General features: G+C 33.8%; 1 protein-coding gene across 2 annotated transcripts in view; it reads right to left on the bottom strand.

Moving 5' to 3' along the window:
* Nucleotides 1-17,690, bottom strand: part of LOC149410200 (inactive dipeptidyl peptidase 10) — a 602,511-nt gene that overhangs the window by 202,026 nt on the left and 382,795 nt on the right. For both annotated transcript variants that reach the window (XM_089649019.1, XM_089649018.1), the window contains exon 2: nt 3,465-3,678. In XM_089649019.1, coding sequence (XP_089505145.1) covers nt 3,465-3,678 — 214 coding nt within the window. The remainder of the gene's footprint in view (nt 1-3,464; nt 3,679-17,690) is intronic.

The following is a 17,690-nucleotide window of genomic DNA, read 5'->3' as shown; positions in this document are numbered from 1 at the left end:
GTGTAATTTCCATATGACCGATAGTCGAGTTTGTTACTTCTCTCCAAGCAATTATACCGTATTCTATAATGAATTGGCAAAGTGCATAATATATTTGTTTTAGTTTAAACATGTTTCTTATGTTCACCCTTCTGTTCTGTTCATCCTTCCGTTTGCTTAACAGACCGATCTAGAATGCACAGACGCAATGTGGGCATACTGAGTATGTCCTCCAGGTATTTTAATGGAGTTTGCTATAAGGAGCTAGCAGCATTGAACACTAGTTCACAGTTTATGTTGGATCCTGAAAACGGGCCGTTTCTTTGACTCGATGTGGCGTAAGTAACGAGTAAGGAACGAGCTACCGGTATCTGTCTTTCCTCCTTCATGTAATCCGGGCCCCTTCAAGACTCACATGAATGAGAAGCCCTGTTTTAAGTCGATCGTTTACATGTCGTTTCTCTGTAAATTTGTTTGTGCGTTCCGATAAGAAATATCCACATTATTATTCAAGCAAGCCTTACTTTGATTAGATGGCTAACTTTGACTAGATGGCTAACATTGACTAGAGCCCTAACTTTGACTAGATGGCTAACTTTGACTAGATGGCTAACTTTGACTAGATGACTAACTTTGACTAGATGGCTATCTTTCACTAGATGACTAACTTTGACTAGATGGCTAACTTTGACTAGATGGCTAACATTGACTAGATGGCTAACTTTGACTAGATGGCTAACTTTGACTAGATGGCTAACTTTGACTAGATGGCTAACTTTGACTAGATGACTAACTTAGACTAGATGGCTAACTTAGACTAGATGGCTAACTTTGACTAGATGGCTAACTTTGACTAGATGGCTAACGTTGACTACGATTCGGTAAAGATTATTTTTTCAAATGTGAAATCGTTGTGTTTATTTGGACTTCATTGGTACCTACCTGCCCAAAGAGAGTTTGAAAGAGTTTTTGTTATTTGAAATGAAATAAAAATAATTCGTAAAATATATGGTTTTTAATTAAGTAGGTAGTAGGTAGTATTTAGTTTCTTAATTACAAATATTAAATAAATTAGTGAACATTAGAATAATACTTTTTTGGACGAGAGGTCTATACTGTTCACAAAACTACTAGTAGCTACAATTCTCGGTAGAAAGAACACTATTCGACTCAATATGGCAAGTTAAGTGACCAGATACGAACAGCCAGGTATATTTTTCAACCTTTCACCTCGACTTCACCTCTTCAACCTCGACTTGAACCTAAAAAAGTGGAATTAATTGCACCAAGAACTGTGGAATGTTGTGCCACTGAAAGAAGTGGGTGAAAACACAGGAGAAGGAGAACAGGAAGGTTGTAGAGTACCTGGTTAGTCAGAACTAGTCAAAAAATGAACCAAAAAAATAAGAATTTTCCATCCGCAGAGAGTTTTTCCTTGGGAACAAATTTCTTATAAATATTAGAAAATACTCTTTACAGATTGCCTATTGCTAAGAATCCAAAACAGTGATGGGCAATCTTATTGTTTCGCTACTACTTTCATAGTATCTTAAGTACCTATATTGTACTCTTATTATTATTATATATAATTTAATGAACAAATATTACTTGAATGTACAACTACTCTCAACGATAACTTGTATTGTACCTGCTTATATTGTCCGTACTCGGCCTATTATGCTATGCAATATATGTTGAGTGATTTGTTGTCTGATTAAATATTTCATTTCATGTTTTCGTATTTATCATTTAAAATTAACTTCACCTTTCTTATCTCGATGTGAAGAATCTTTTACATCAAATTCGCGTATGTGTGTCACCTTTCCTGTCATATTTTCTATGTATTATCTGTCTATGCTCCGTTTTGTCTATGTGTTTTTATGTCAAGACCTAAAAGCCTTCGAGTTAACATTTGACACCTTAAAGCCTCTGAGCTAACAACTAGAATCATTGCAAATTCATCTGAATTAAAACGCAATAAATCAATCCGTTAAAACATAAGTGTTTTAATAACAACCATCTATCACATCACCATCCATCTATCTCTGTTTGTATCCCCGCGCAAAGAAACGAAGGACTTCAAGAAAAACAGCTCGCCTTACAACCGACGGCAGAAGTCCTGGAGACTATCGCAGGAGCGTATAATATACACTCATTATTGTACTCCTGATCAGCTTACCTTAAACATTGTAAACTTGCAAAAGCCTTCATGACGTGAATATATAAATAAATATTTAAAAAAATTAATTATCAGGCGCTGATTCAAAATAGACAGACAAATCCGATTGCTATTAAATAAGGAATACAAAAACTCTCTTGAATTATTTTTATGTTTTCTGAGACATAATTTGGAGGCGTATATACCCTTATGATTTTTCCGCTAAAGCCCATTACAAAACAGAGCAGAAACCGTAAAATATTTTTTATTAGACATATGGAAGTGCAAGATGGGCTCGTGAGCCAGACGCTTCTCATCACTGATCTAAAACGTTACATCTCAGAGTACCGAATCAATCTTGTCCGTCGAACCGGAGATGCGAATGTTGTCCCATTAAACAGGAAGCCGTCAAAGCCTTCCGACCAAAGCCTCCAGCCGGTCTGGTGCCTATTGTATACGTTATTTAAGCCATTTCATGTTTACAGCCTTTCAAAATTATTAAGAGATCCGTTGACGAAGTGTAAGAAACATTCGAGAAAGATGAGTGTTTCTGGTTGGTGAATCTTTAATCTTAATAATTTACAAGGCTTCGAGGCCAAGTTTCACATAAAGCTAGTAGCAATACATATTAAATATGTAGATAAAAATTGTAGTTCTAATTTGTAGATTTTGCGATGACTTGTACCGTGATAGTTGGAATAAAGTATTTAAAGTGGAAAAGCGTGAACAGTGCGCGAAATGCCGTAAAGTTTTCTACCTGCTACGAGGATACCGTACCGCGAGTACGACACAGACAATACAGTATAAATCCAATCCACGTGCCATTGGGGGGTTGATACGGCAAACTACTCGATAGCACCAGCTTGTGCGAGGATTTCCTGCCCCGAGTCAATGTCCATTTGACTAAGAGACAGCCACCCCTGATTGTGTCAATTGCAATCTATGGACTCTTATTCTGCAATCCCAATATCGCATTATATAAAATTACTCCTTGCTAATCCACATGCCATGAAGGGCCGATACCGCAGGTTGTATGACCGCAAAAGCGCTAACGAGGGTATCCTGCCCCTCCTCAATGTCCATTTGACCTAAGAGGAAGCAGCCCATGATTGTCTCAATCACAGTAGGTATATTATTATTCCGCCATACAAATATCACCCTAATAAATATAAGTGCTTATTGCTAATCTACGTGCCATTGAAGGGCCGATACTGCAGCCTATCTGACAGCACCAGTACTAGAGGATCTCTTGCCCCCCGTAAATGTCCATTTGACCTGTGCTGCCATCTCATTATCAAATTAAATATAATGTATTTAAAGTACTCACCGCCAATCCATGTTCCATTGAAGGGTCGATACCGCAGCCTGTCCGACAGCACCAGCTCGAGTGATGGTCTCCTTCCCCGTGTCCTTGCACCCTCCCCCACAGGTGACAGCAGCGCAATGCTGAACACGATGAGACCAAGCACTGCCGCGATCACCAGCAGCGCTATGAGGATGCCACGCCAGTTGCGCTGGCTGGGAGTCGAGGCTACCAATTCCTGGAAGGACAAAATAAACTGGATTAGATTGGTTTTTTTTTACTGCTGCGTTTTTTATGCTGCGTTTTGGCTTATGTAAGAATCTTACATAAGTGTCGCGTCGACACTTCTCAACGAACTGACCTTGATGTCGAAAATTAAATTCACTCGGTCGTGAGAGCCTCTGTACACCTACTTTCTGCTTTATATCAATGCTCGAAACAAAATAGTCAAAAAGTGGGTGTGTCAAGCCTACGCAAGACAGAAGTGAAACTTCTTTTGTTAAACCGTATGAACCACAATCAATTACGTATTTCACTCGTATTACACTCACGACGCAGTATACTAACCAAGCAGCTGATGCTTGGCGTGGCGCAGTTCGCTGGTGTCTGAGAGAGAGGAAAGAAGAGAAGAGAGAGAACGTTCGTGAGCGGCTCCCCCACCTCAACAAGCGCATATGGTGAGAGAGGGACAGTGAACGGTGAGCGGTGGTGGGGGTACCCGCATTTTCGTGTCGATCCTGACTCGGTTTTACTCCGTCCATCGAAAATCCATTACGCGCCTAAAGAAGTTTCACTTCAAAAAGAACAAGAGGATATAAAAATGACAGCTACAGCAACTGATTGTTCATGAGTGAGGTTATGAAACTATTCTAGTTTTGACGTTTCAAGAATGCACCAATGATTGGTGGCGACGCATATCTCGTTATTTCAGTAGCGACATGTACGGACTGTGCGCGACAAGTTGTTTGCGACGTTAGTTCACAGAATGAATATCATATACTTCCATATTCCTTTGGAAGGAGTACCTTACTTAGATTTTCATATATCTGAGCTGATTCTTGCGACTGCTGATGCCGATGATTGACTAAAAAACCCAACAACAACCCACTTTGAGGTCCACTAATCCTATTCCACCACAAGAAAAAGACGAGAAGTCGTAAAAATTAAATTTTTGTACTACACGAGAAGAAAAATCATAATAATTCTCTTGAAATCTCTTGACAGAGATGCATCTGTCTGAATAGATAGTTTGCTATACATAGAACAGAGACATCAAATAATTAATACAGTGTTTTATCAGCATGTCAATGGAAAATGTAACGGAGAACCGTCAACATTATTTATTTTTTCGGTATTGCAGGGCTGCTCAGTTAGCAGACACGCCAAACAGTTCTATTTATGTTGCATAAGAATCGACAGTTTTGCCGACTCTCTTCCGTTAAACTATACCTCTTTTAAAAACCTAAATAATTTTCTAACTTTCTCTAAGCAGATATATTCCCAATGATGACATAGCATCAGGCGAAAACCTTAGAGTTTCCTGTGTGTAGTAAGTGTAAAAATAAATTCCTTTGACAACCATTTCCAGGAGATTTTAGAAACGTGCTATTCTTTGTAATAAGTTTGTCTTTGAGCGTAGATACACAATACGAATGACAAGAAAAATTATGTTATTTATAGTTACACAGATAAACTTTCTAAAAAGAGCATTTTTCGTGTTTGTATAATATTTTACAGTCAAAATTATTCGCCTTATTTAACTTAGGAGTCTATTTGAACGAACCATCTTATTATTCAGTTGGTAAATGAATGAAATATCGAAAATGATGTAAAAATAAACACAAACCAAGTAACCATTAAATTAATTAATAATTTTAATTCATTTTCATCCCTGAACAGCTCCTTCTGCAGTGAAAATATTTGTTGTATTTTCCGAAAGAATTTGAAACAGTAACTTTTTTATATCATTGAATTTGTCCACACAAGAAAATCAACTGCAGAATAGCTGATGAGAGCATTGCACTGCTAATATTTGTGAATTTTGTAAAGGAAAAATATTTTCAGAAGGGGTGGGAATAGGGATGGAAACGTATGAAAAGAAACCGCAACCCTTAAAAAACAACAAACACAAATACCCCCTACGTTACTACGTTGCCAACGTCAAAAAGATTCCAGCTATATGTTTAGTATCTGTTTTATCTGGCATCTCTGAAACAGCCAAACCGTAACGCAAAGAAGAAATCGTTTGTTTGAAGTGCAGAAAGAAAGATGTTATATCTTGCCAAGGACGGGTTGTTTCGGAGAAATTGAATAATTCATCAAATTTCAACGTTCATTTTCGGGTTCTGTGAAAGTCCTATTCAAGTTCTGTTATTATATCATTATAGGCTAGTTGCTTGACAAAACTGAAATAAAAACAGAACTTGAAAATGAACTTTGAAATTTGATGAATTGTTCAAATTCTCCGAAACAACCCATCCTAAGTGTTTAGCGTGTACCTACTCCACTGAAGAGATAGACATATATAATTGGATTGTGGGCATTTAAGTGTACCTGAAGTGAAGTCAATTTTCGCTTACTTTTGTTAAAATTGATCATGCATTTTAAAATATCAAAATTCATTCATGAGTAGATCATCTTTTTATTCTGACTCCCAAATACTTGATTTTTTGCTGTTTGTCTGGTTAGCAATCAGTTCCTTAACAGACTGATCTCTAACGCACAGAAGCTTGCTTGCTACTTGATATATAAGTATGGCTGTATATATAAGTATGTCAATCCGTATTAAAACCCTTTTCTGCCAGTGATGTGTACTGATTTGATATGACTATAATTATTTCAACATATTTGTAAATATCAGTTGCGGTCGGTGACTTTTTGTAGAAGATATGCTGGACATCAAATGTTAATACTCGTACTTACTACGTACTTGATATCAAATATGCAAATCTAGACGCTAGCCCATGAACAAGATAGAATTAGGTACCGTTTAAAATTATCTCCATAAATCTATTAAGCTTCATAACTCAAAATTTACAGTATCCATAATAAGTTTTTTTTCCGAAAATGGCCGAGACACAAAACTTTTTCGCAAAATGATTCAATTATACAACCACACAATTCACTATTATCATTTAGAACACGTTGGCGAAGTATCCATCTTATTTTGGGTATTCATTATTATTTATTTAAATTATGATTGAAAAGTAAATCGCAAGTCAATAATATTCAATAAGAATTCGACTTCAGTATTCAAGCTCAAAGGTAACTGTCAAAGCAGCACGCGCATATAATACAATGGATTAGTAATAGAGTATACGATTCTGTGCATTATACATGTGAGCATTAGAGATGGTTTTTGTACGTTGGATGCTGTCATTAATATCGTATAAAGTTGACAAAGATATTGGCTTGCGGGTCTCAGTGCGCATGCGCGGAAATAATATTTGTTTGATTTTTACAGCGCCGTTTTAGTAAAAAAAATCACATTAAGGTCGATGTAGAAAAATTAAAATATTTAGATTGTAGTATTGCTCTTTACGGCTAGAAGTCAAAATCTTTTTACTCTAAAATGCAAGCATGTATGGACGGACCGCGCCTGTTAAATATATTTACTAATATTTTATGTGTCCATATTTTATGTGTTCCTCACCAATACATTTATTGATTGGATAACATAATGAAATATGTAATTATAAAATACATAGATACCGTATAATACATATAATACATAGGTACCGCGCTCTTGAGGTGATTTTGCACAAAAACGGTGCTATAAATATCACCCATTTATTATTACGCATGTCTGCGTGCGTTGATAACTTATTACTTTGTACGGTAGTGGCAGAGATCTTTAAGCGGTTTCACTCACAGTGCCACGATGCGCGGTTTTCAGTAGTGGCCGGCTATCTGCCGGCTGTATATAAAAAATGCTAATTTATTAAAAATCTCTTAAAATTATTCGGAATCTCGTTAAAAACGGGACTGCAGGACCTTAACGAATTAATTGACAGGTTTCATGTTAAAACATTTGTACAAATGGAATGCATTAAAGCGACGTCGGAACATGTGTTCGTAAAAATAATTATACAGGGTGCCTGGAGGTAAAGTGCGCTAACTTCGGGAGGTGATTCTATACGATGGCTTTTTTACCTAAAAACTACCTTAAAGCTTTATTTATCTTTTTTAATTGTACTATCATGTAGAATAATTATACTTTAACAGGGTAAATGCAGGTATATGAAAACGTGTTCCGATAAATATTTTTAATAAATCAGCAAAAATAATTTTTCTCCATGTGTAGCCGATTTTTTTCAGCACCAATATATAATCTTTTACTTATGTCCATGTGTCCATATACAGGATGTAACAGGACGTACTTGGAGGATTTTTAACTAGCACTTCCTCAGTGTAATTGAAGTAAAAAATATAGATGTCATTTTGCTGTCCGCTGACATTCTTTTTCAGTTAAAAAAAATATTTTTTTTATCACTCTTCGCACTGTCTCTCGCCCTTTACCGTGCTGCTAGAACGAGACAGAGTGTAAATCACGTAACCCGCTAGGTTATTTCCAACTACTCGGCAGCGATGTGTGATGGATAATATGTAAATTTGTTAAGGAATCTCTGGTTAAAATCCTTCGGGAAAGTGCCGTTGCACCCTGTATAATACGAATAAAATGATTACATAAGTAATAAATTAAAACTATTTGATTTTGAACTTTGATTTTCATCATCTTAAAACATTTAAAATTCTAAATGTGTTCTGAGTTAACAGAACCGGAGCTCAATAGATTTTAGCACCGCAAGAGGAGGGTTAAACGGCGAAAATATTGGTCAAAAGCTTTAAAAACCATTTTGGTTAAGAGTTCGTGAAAGAATTTTCTTCAAAGTTCCTAACGTTTTTACAGCATTTTTAGCATTGTGAGTTTTCGGATTGTTAAGTTTTATATTCCTTACAATGATGTCTCCATTCTCGGGTCTCGCGTCAGAAGTTTTAAACACAACTAAACGTTAGTTTGTGGCAGAGAAAGAAATAAACCAGACGGCATGTAGCAGAAGGAAGATATACTAATAATAATAATAATAGATAGATAGTCATAATAATGAAAATATAATCAATGATTTATTGGATTTATTAAAACAAAAATTAGGCGTAAAAGCTAGTAGATTAAAAAGATATAATTATACGTATAATAAAAAAAAATAACAGATTATTCCATAAAAATGAAAAAATATTTTATTCCAAACTTGACGATAAACAAAATATTATTTCGAATAATAATATTCCGTTGCCATCTGAATCAGATATGTGCGATTTTTGGACTAAAATTTGGAGTAAAGATATAAAACATAACGAGTCAAGTCCCTGGATAGAAAATGAAGAACTCAATTTTTCAGGCATTGAACAAATGAGTTTTTCTAATATATCGGTTGAATTGTTAACCAAAATTATTAAAAATACTCATAATTGGAAAGCCACGGGTTGCGATTGGATACATAATTTTTGGTACAAACGTCTGACTACTTTACATCCTCTTTTGGCAAAAAATCTTTCAAAATTTGTCAGTCAACCACAAAATTTTCCAAATTTTCTAACTAAGGGCATTACTTATATGTTGCCCAAAAGCGAAAATATTAATAATCCCTCTCAGTACAGACCCATTACATGTTTACCGACAATATACAAAATATTAACCTCTTGCTTGACAGATTTAATATATACTCATTTAGATGAAAAAAATATTTTATCTGAACAACAAAAAGGTTGTCGCAGAAAACATATGGGATGTAAAGAACAATTAGTTATTGATTCTGTAATTCTAAAACAGATTCAAACTCGAAAACGTAATTTACATACTTGCTATATAGACTACCAAAAGGCTTTCGATAGTGTCCCGCACTCGTGGCTGATCAAAGTATTAAATATATATAAAATTAACCCCATTATTATTAGCTTTCTGGAAAATATTATGTCCTTTTGGAATACCAATTTACTTATCAATTTAAATGGTAAGAAAATAGTAATACCGGGCATTTCAATTAAAAGAGGAATTTTTCAAGGAGACTCATTGAGTCCTCTTTGGTTTTGTTTAGCATTGAATCCTCTATCTAAAATGTTAATTAAAAGCAAGTTTGGAATAAAAGTTAAGGGTAATACAAGGGAGAGTAGTACAATTTCGCATTTATTATATATGGATGACATAAAATTATTTTCGAATTCTGAACAAAATTTAGAGAAAATGATCGAGGTAGTTAAAAACTTTTCAGATGATATCAAAATGACTTTTGGTTTAGATAAATGTAGAACGATCCATATAGAGAAAGGCAAAATTGTAGATGGGGACGAGAGTATATTTAGAAATTTCCAAATTACTAGTATGAAAAGGGATGAGGTTTATAAGTATTTAGGATACCCACAATCAAATAGATTAGACCATAGTAGTATTAAAAATGATATTAGGATTAAATTTCAAACTAGGATCAGGAAAATTTTAAAATGCAATCTATCTGCTAAAAATTTAGTAAAAGCAATAAATACTTAGGCAATACCTCTATTAACGTACTCATTTGGCATAATTAAATGGTCTAATACAGATTTAGATAACTTAGAAAGATTAATTAGAACTACGCTAACAAAGTTTAATTGCCATCATCCAAATTCAGCTATAGAACGAGTTAATTTACCTAGAAATTTAGGAGGTAGAGGTATAGTCAAAATAACTTCTTTGAAACATAATCAGGTAGAAATGCTAAGAACTTTTTTCCATAGGAAAGCTCATAGCTCAGAAATGCACAAAATAATTTGCAAGGCAGATAGAAATATTACACCTTTAAATTTATACGATGAGAATGCCAACATTTTTATAAATCCCAACCAGGAATTATTAGATTCCTGGTCAAATAAAATTTTACACGCAAAACACTTCAATTATCTCAACCAAACGAATGTTGACAAAATTTCGTCAAAAAAATGGTTGAGTATTGGAGAGTTGAGCGCAGAAATAGAAGGATTTATGCTTGCCATTCAGGATAGAATCATTAATACTAAAAATTATAGAAAGCATATAATCAAAGATACAAATCAAATTGATGATTTGTGTTGAAAATGTTTGGCTTTTCCGGAAACTATAGAACATATTATATCGGGATGTTCTATATTAGCACCGTCCGAGTATACATTTAGGCACAATCAAGTTTTAAAAATAATTCATCAAAATTTGGTAATTAAACATAACTTGATTGACTGCCGTAATGTAGTACCATATTATGAATACGAACCAAATTCATTTTTAGAAAACGAATTTTATAAAATATATTATGATAAAACTATACTAACAGACCGAGCGATTAGTCATAATAGACCTGATATAGTTTTACATGACAAAATTAAAAAAATAACTTATATCATTGATGTCGCTATTCCAAATTCCTGTAATATTCAAAAATCTGTTAGTGAAAAAATAAGAAAAAACACAGATTTAGGAAATGAAATAAAAAGAATTTGGCATTCTCAGACTATAAAAAATATTACCATTCGTTATTTCGGCTACTGGCATTATACCTAGCTCACTAATTAAAAATTTAGGTGTATTAGATCTATCAAAAAAATTATATATAAAGATGCAAAAGTCGGTCATTTTGAATACATGTAGGATAACAAAAGATTTTTTAAATATTTATGTTGAGGGATCAGTAGGATTTATAGGCCCTGTTAGAAGTTCTACCGAGCCGAACCCTCTGATATGAAAATATCTGGAGACGGTGAATTATTTTCCCATTTGATCTCTGGTGATTTGACGTGTTGTTCTTGTATTGTTTTGTATTTATTTTGCTTATATAATGCACTTACATAATGTTGATTGACTAGATGATCATTTGTGGAAAAGTGAGTGGAAGGGTTAAGTTTTTCCTTTGGGGAAGATTTAACCCCGACAACTAAATCGGAAGTTTTGCTACTGGCATTATACTTAGCTCTCTCATTAAAAATTTAGGCGTATTAGATCTGTCAAAAAATTAATATATAAAAATGCAAAAATCAGTCATTTTAAATATATGTAGGATTACGAAAGATTTTTTAAATATTTATGTTGAGGGATCCGTAGGATTTATAGGCCCTGTTAGAAGTTCTACCGAGCCGAACCCTCTGATATGAAAATATCTGGAGTCGGTGAATTATTTTCCCAATTGATCTCTGGTGAGTTGACGTGTTGTTCTTGTATTGTTTTGTATTTATTTTGCTTACATAATGCATTTGCATAATGTGGATTAACTAGATGATCATTTATGAAAAAGTGTGTGGAAGGGTTTAGTTTTTCCTGTGGGGAAGATTTAACCCGGACATATAGTCGGAAATTAGAGAAAAATCTTTTGAAAAAGTTTGCAGATTAGAACTATAAATGCATATTTTTGTGTATATTTTACATTAATTTTTAACTTTTTTGTAAGGTTATAAAATCAAAAATAATATGATGAAGGTAAAAAATAAATAAAAGCACAGTTAGTTGAGGTTACATACAGCCTCACTAGGCTAGCCTGTGTTGGCAGAATTTTTCAAGTTAGTTCCTAATACCTTTGAACATATCTATACTTGTATTAAGAAGTATTCGCTTAATAATGTGGTTATTTCAATAACTATGAATTTGGGTGAATGCACCGGTAAAGGCCCTTTTCTTATTTTTGATTATATATTAATACTTTTATTTATTTTTACACACAACAGTAAAATGCAGATTTTTAATGAAAAATGTTAAAACAGCGTCAAAATTAACGTAAAAGTCTATCTTTAGTGTAAAACCTATGGATTTCATCTCGGAATGATAGTGAAAATCTTATCAAAATCGGTTTAGTAGTTTAGAAGAACCAAGCGCATAAACAGACAGAAGCAAATAGCAACAGATTAACTGAGCGTAAAATCACGATTTAACTCGACGTTTGTGCATTTCGTCTGTCTGTAAAGTTGTTTGTATTAAGATTGTGGCCATAATAACGTTTCTATTTATAATATTTTACGTAAATTTGGTTACTAGTATAAAGAACATCGAAAGAAAGCTCAAACACTATCTGCACTTACAGCTTGCAACTTTTAATCTGAAGAGTGTAATGAAAGTGCGACCTCCAGTAAAACTAATGTTAAAACACTAAAATACTTTGTATATACTCGTATATTGTAAACAGTATAAAGCAGATAGATTTAATTTAACCCAGTGAGAAATGAGGTTTATGTCAGAAAGTCAATGCAAGAGAAGGATTACAAATGCCGATTGTAAATTGCAATTGCTGATAGTGAAATGTATAAAAGTTGCTAAACTTTCGAGATTATACTGTCGAATACTGAGGTTGGGTTGTTACAAAAATATAATCATATTTGGTCAAAGAGATACGCAAGTATCCGATACTCTACGATTCAAAACGTATCTTGGAGACTGTAGCCATAAGTATCTACGGGCGAGAATGACATAAAAGGCCTAGGTATGAGCATTTCTGTGTGCTAGCCCGTGGAATTTACAAAATGTGCGCGGGGTTCGCACACACGCGCGCGTTGCCGATATTTTGTGAATTTGTCGGCGACGCCAGTCTCCTGCGACCAACCGGGCGAGGTCGTTCCCAATTATCTTGCTGAGACTTTAAAGAAAGTGTCCTCTTGTCAAAATATTTTGTAACAATGCGTGTGCTTTAGATTTAAGATCATTGCTAGGAATAAAACAGTCAACAAAGAATGACAGCTACAGCAACTGGTTGGTTGTAAATTAGGTTATAAAAGAATTCTAGTTTTAAAGTTTCGTGATTTCAGTAGCGACATTGTGAGTACACTAAACTACTTTTTTACACGGTTTCGAAATAACACGGTGATACATTCCTTGATGTTATAAAATGTGCTTAAACGGGTTCGTCTATTTTATGATCATATTTAAAAAAAAAATTAAGATACAGTGAACAATAATGAATTTCTTCTTTATAAATTAATTTAATTATTTGAACCGCGTAAAAAAGGAGTCTAGTGTATAGACTTTCAGTATAGACTGTGACGCAACAAGTTGTTCGCGACGTGAATACACACAATACGAGCATCGGATACTTGCGTATCCCCGTGAAAGAAGGGCTTTTGATGACTATCAAACCATCGTATAGCGCTATTTTAAATGTTTGACATTACTTTAACTACTAATTATCGACCCGTTCAGCTTTTAATAAAATTGTGGTATATGGTTTTGAACAAATAATTATAAGCAATAATTAGTCGCCTGAAATATAAATACAAATTGAAAATATCTCCCCAGTTAAAATAAATACCGCCAGCGGAAATTGAACCCATGCCTTCTGATTTCCGGTCAGGTGCTCTGAAACCACTGAGCTATGTCGGCTTATTTTCAACAATTTCAATTAAATATGTACTAGTACCTCAATCAACAATTACTGCTAATTATATTTTTTTCACTTGTAAACAACCAACTTTATTTTTGTAGGAAAGGCTTTGTTAGAGCTGAATTTCTCACTAGATGGAGTCGAGACACATTATATCTTCATTTGTTGGTGAAATATTTTTGACTTGTCAAATATTATTATTATTATTTTTAATGATAAACTAATGTTTACAAGACAAGGTTTTATGCATAGCATAAATGATAACAAATAATTAAAATCAATAATTAGTCGGCTGAAATATCAATACAAAATTGAAAATATCTAAGAACAAATGTGTAAAAATAAATTTATATTGATATTTCACGCGAAATTTATTTGTTATCATTTGTTGGTTGGTTGTGAGCTGAAGCGTAGCAAAATGACCTTCAAGCTTCATAACTGATCACATTTTGTTTGGTTTTCATAGTTAAAAACCGTCTCGTTACTTATGTATCAATACTAAAAAATTGAATGGGCATAGTTTATTTATTAACGGACATCGTCCGAATTACAAAATAATAACACGAATAAAGTAAAATGAAAAATATAGGAGTAGACAAAGGTACATGAAAGCAAAGACATATGGTAGATATAATATAAGAAAATAAAGTGACAAGTCGAATCAAGTCAAGAATACGCCATGGGTCAGGACCACAGGACATTTATAATATTCCGTCACTTGTTTAGCGACTGGCAAAAATCATTTAGACTTATCCCAAAAAAGTTAAGGTTTTGATTTGAGTTGACCAGTCTAAACATTCTGGACAATGGTGAATAATATCCATAATTTTTCGAATGATGGTTGAGGAAGAGCAGTTCATTATTTTTGAGTCTTTGCGAGGGGATATTGAAGGGAATGAGTTGCAGTAGAGTAGGTGAATCAATAATACCATTTATAATTTTGAAGAAGCAAATGAGGTCATTTCATTCCCGACGGACTTCCAAAGGAGAGAGGTTTAGAGTTAGTTCAATTTCATCATATGAGTATTTGCCTTTTTCTAAACCTAGCCTCCTAGCAATCCCTCTTAAGAACCGATGTTGAAGAGATTCAATGCGTCGAATGTGCACAGAATAAAAAGGAGACCAAATAACACAAGCATATTCAAGATGGGGGCGAACCAAGGAGCAGTAAAGAGTTCTAAGGGTATTTACGTTTTTGAAGTCTGAAGTGATTCTAGTGATGAAACCAAGTAGTTTGAGGGATTTATTAACGATTGCAGTTATATGATCCCGAAAAGAAAGCTTGCTATCAAGAGAGACCAAGGTCTTTAATAGATGTAACAGTTGTTAAGCAAATATTATTAAGTTTGTATTCGAAGACAATCGGTTTTTTTGATCTATAGAAGGACATAATTTTGCATTTATCGAAATATAATATAACGAAATAAGAGATAAACCAACAGGCATGGTTTGTGAGCGTTTATGTATGTCTAAAGTAAGTTCAATTTTTCTCTTGTTTCGGTAAAATTAATTATACATTTAAAATTTTCGATTATTTAATGAACAGACAGTCAATTCCACCTGTCTGGGGTCTAGCAGTTGAAAGATCCTTTTAAAATTGATGACATCGGTTTTATTTCGAATCGTTAAATATCAGATTTTCTGACGGTCTCCGAGGTTGAGTGGTTACGATCCTTGGCTACAAATTTTGAAATGGCGGTTTTAATTCCTGGTGTGCGCAAGTAAATATTATATGAATTAATTTGTGTCATATCACAATCATTTTATTAATTAAAAATGGGATATGGCATATCTCATGTCCCAAAGCGGTAGATACTTCAAAATCGAAACGATGCTTGAAATGGCTTTAGCTGTGTTTATTTACCAGAACTCAATACCCGTGTACTTCTCCGCCTTCTTTTCCCTTTCTCCTTCCCCTACCTTCAGCATCACAATATACCTAGATATTTTTTGACTTGATTGATTTCAATTTGCCGGACCATTATAAAATATTCTATCATTTGTGTCTGTATTCGAAACACGTTAAAAAATTAAGTTGTTCGACCCCAACACATAATACTATAAATTCACCCTCAGAATAAAAATAAAACCTAATAAAAAACAATCTATATTTCCCGATCAAAGGGCAATACTGTTGGAATAAAAAGGATGAAACGTATTTCCTGATAACGGAATGGAGAAACTTCAACAACGTTTATTGTCTTTGCGAAATCGACAATCGCTAAACCCTCTTGGAAAACAGAGTAAAAAAGGAGCAAGGATTTTGTAAAATTTGTGTCATGTGTCACATGAGATAAGTGTTTTGAAATAAGATTTGTGCTAGATGTATAAAGAAAACATTTTTATGAATTGGCGTAGAGAATACTGAGTCAATTAGTATCAAAATAGGAATATGAATGTCATGTAAAAGTGTTGAGCCATATATTAATGATATAGTCAAAGGTAATTTGTTTATTAAGATCTCCTTTTGAATTTATCTATGTTGCATTCACCTTGTACGAGAAAGCAAGAGAGGCTTAACGCAGATGTAAAAATTCCAATAACTTTAATAATAAAAATTTTTCTGGGGTCTATGTCATAATCTTGTCAAGAACTCAGCTACTCTTACCCAGAACTGTTACAGTTTATCTTGATCATAAGTGTTATAGTTTATCCCGTAGAGAACTGTTACAGTTTCTCTTGTCCAGAACTGTGATAGTTCTTCTGGTCTAAAACTGTTACAGAATGTCTACTTGTCCTGAATTAATATTGTTTTTCTTGTCTAGAACTCAATATGTTTTTATCTAAGCTAGAATTGTTGCAGTTTCTCTTGTCCAAATCTGCTACAGTTTATCTTGCCTAGAACTTACAGTATACAGAACTTACAGTTTTCAGTTATCTAGAACTAAGTTTATAGCTTAACTTGTCTAGAACAGCAACACTTTATCTTGTCTTCCAGAACTATTACAGTTTAAAATATTTAGATATCTGATGGTTCTCTTGTCCAAAACTGTCAAAGTTTCCCTTGTTCAGAACTGTTAGAGTTTCTCTTGTCCAAAGCTGTTACAGTTTCCTTTGTTCAGAACTGTTATACTTTCTCTTGTCCAAAGCTGTAACAGTTTACCTTGTTCAGAACCGTTATAGTTTCTCTTGTCCAAAGCTGTTACAGTTTCCCTTGTTCAGAACTGTTATAGTTTCCATTATCCAGAACTGTTATAGTTTCCATTATCCAAAACTGTTGCAGTTTCTTTTGTCCTGAAATGTCTACCCTCATAACCAAAGCAATGAACCATTTTCGTCCAAAATGAAATTGTCAGTGTGCGAGTTGGAATTAACGAATATTAATGTAATTTATTAAATTAATTCATCATTAAGAAACTGGAGCCAGAGATTTTTTATAAGGTTTCCCCTTGAAACACATTTTCGTTTCTTCATTATTCCTTACAAATTACTTTCAATATTGATGCTTCTTCTCTCTTTAGAGAATATTTCCACCAACCATAATTTTAAAGACGCCTTCTCTTTGATCATTAATCATAAACTCAAGTACTTTCGACTAAAACTGAGTGGCAAAAAAACGCAACAAAAAATGAACGGAGAATATAAATATATATAGATATCTTATTATTATTTAGCACTGAAGAGATAAGTCAATAGAGGTATGTTGTGGGTGTGTCCTTCTTTGGTGCACATTCGCTGAAAAGATAAAGTTGTAAATGTGCCAAAAGTAAGGTCAATTTTTCCTTACTTGTAAAAATGATGAAACATTTTTTAATTTTTAAATTCGTTCTTGGATAGGTCTGAAGGAGTCTGAACGTTGACATCAGTTTTATTTTGAATCAATCACACATCTTAAGATTATTCATTCAGTGTTTTAGGATTATTAATACAGTTGACGTACATTATA

The sequence above is a fragment of the Hesperophylax consimilis genome, chromosome 28 (genome assembly GCF_061612785.1).
Source record: "Hesperophylax consimilis isolate HC1 chromosome 28, BYU_Hcon_1.0, whole genome shotgun sequence".
NCBI lineage: Eukaryota > Metazoa > Arthropoda > Insecta > Trichoptera > Limnephilidae > Hesperophylax > Hesperophylax consimilis.
This window is presented reverse-complemented; position numbering and strand designations above follow the sequence as displayed.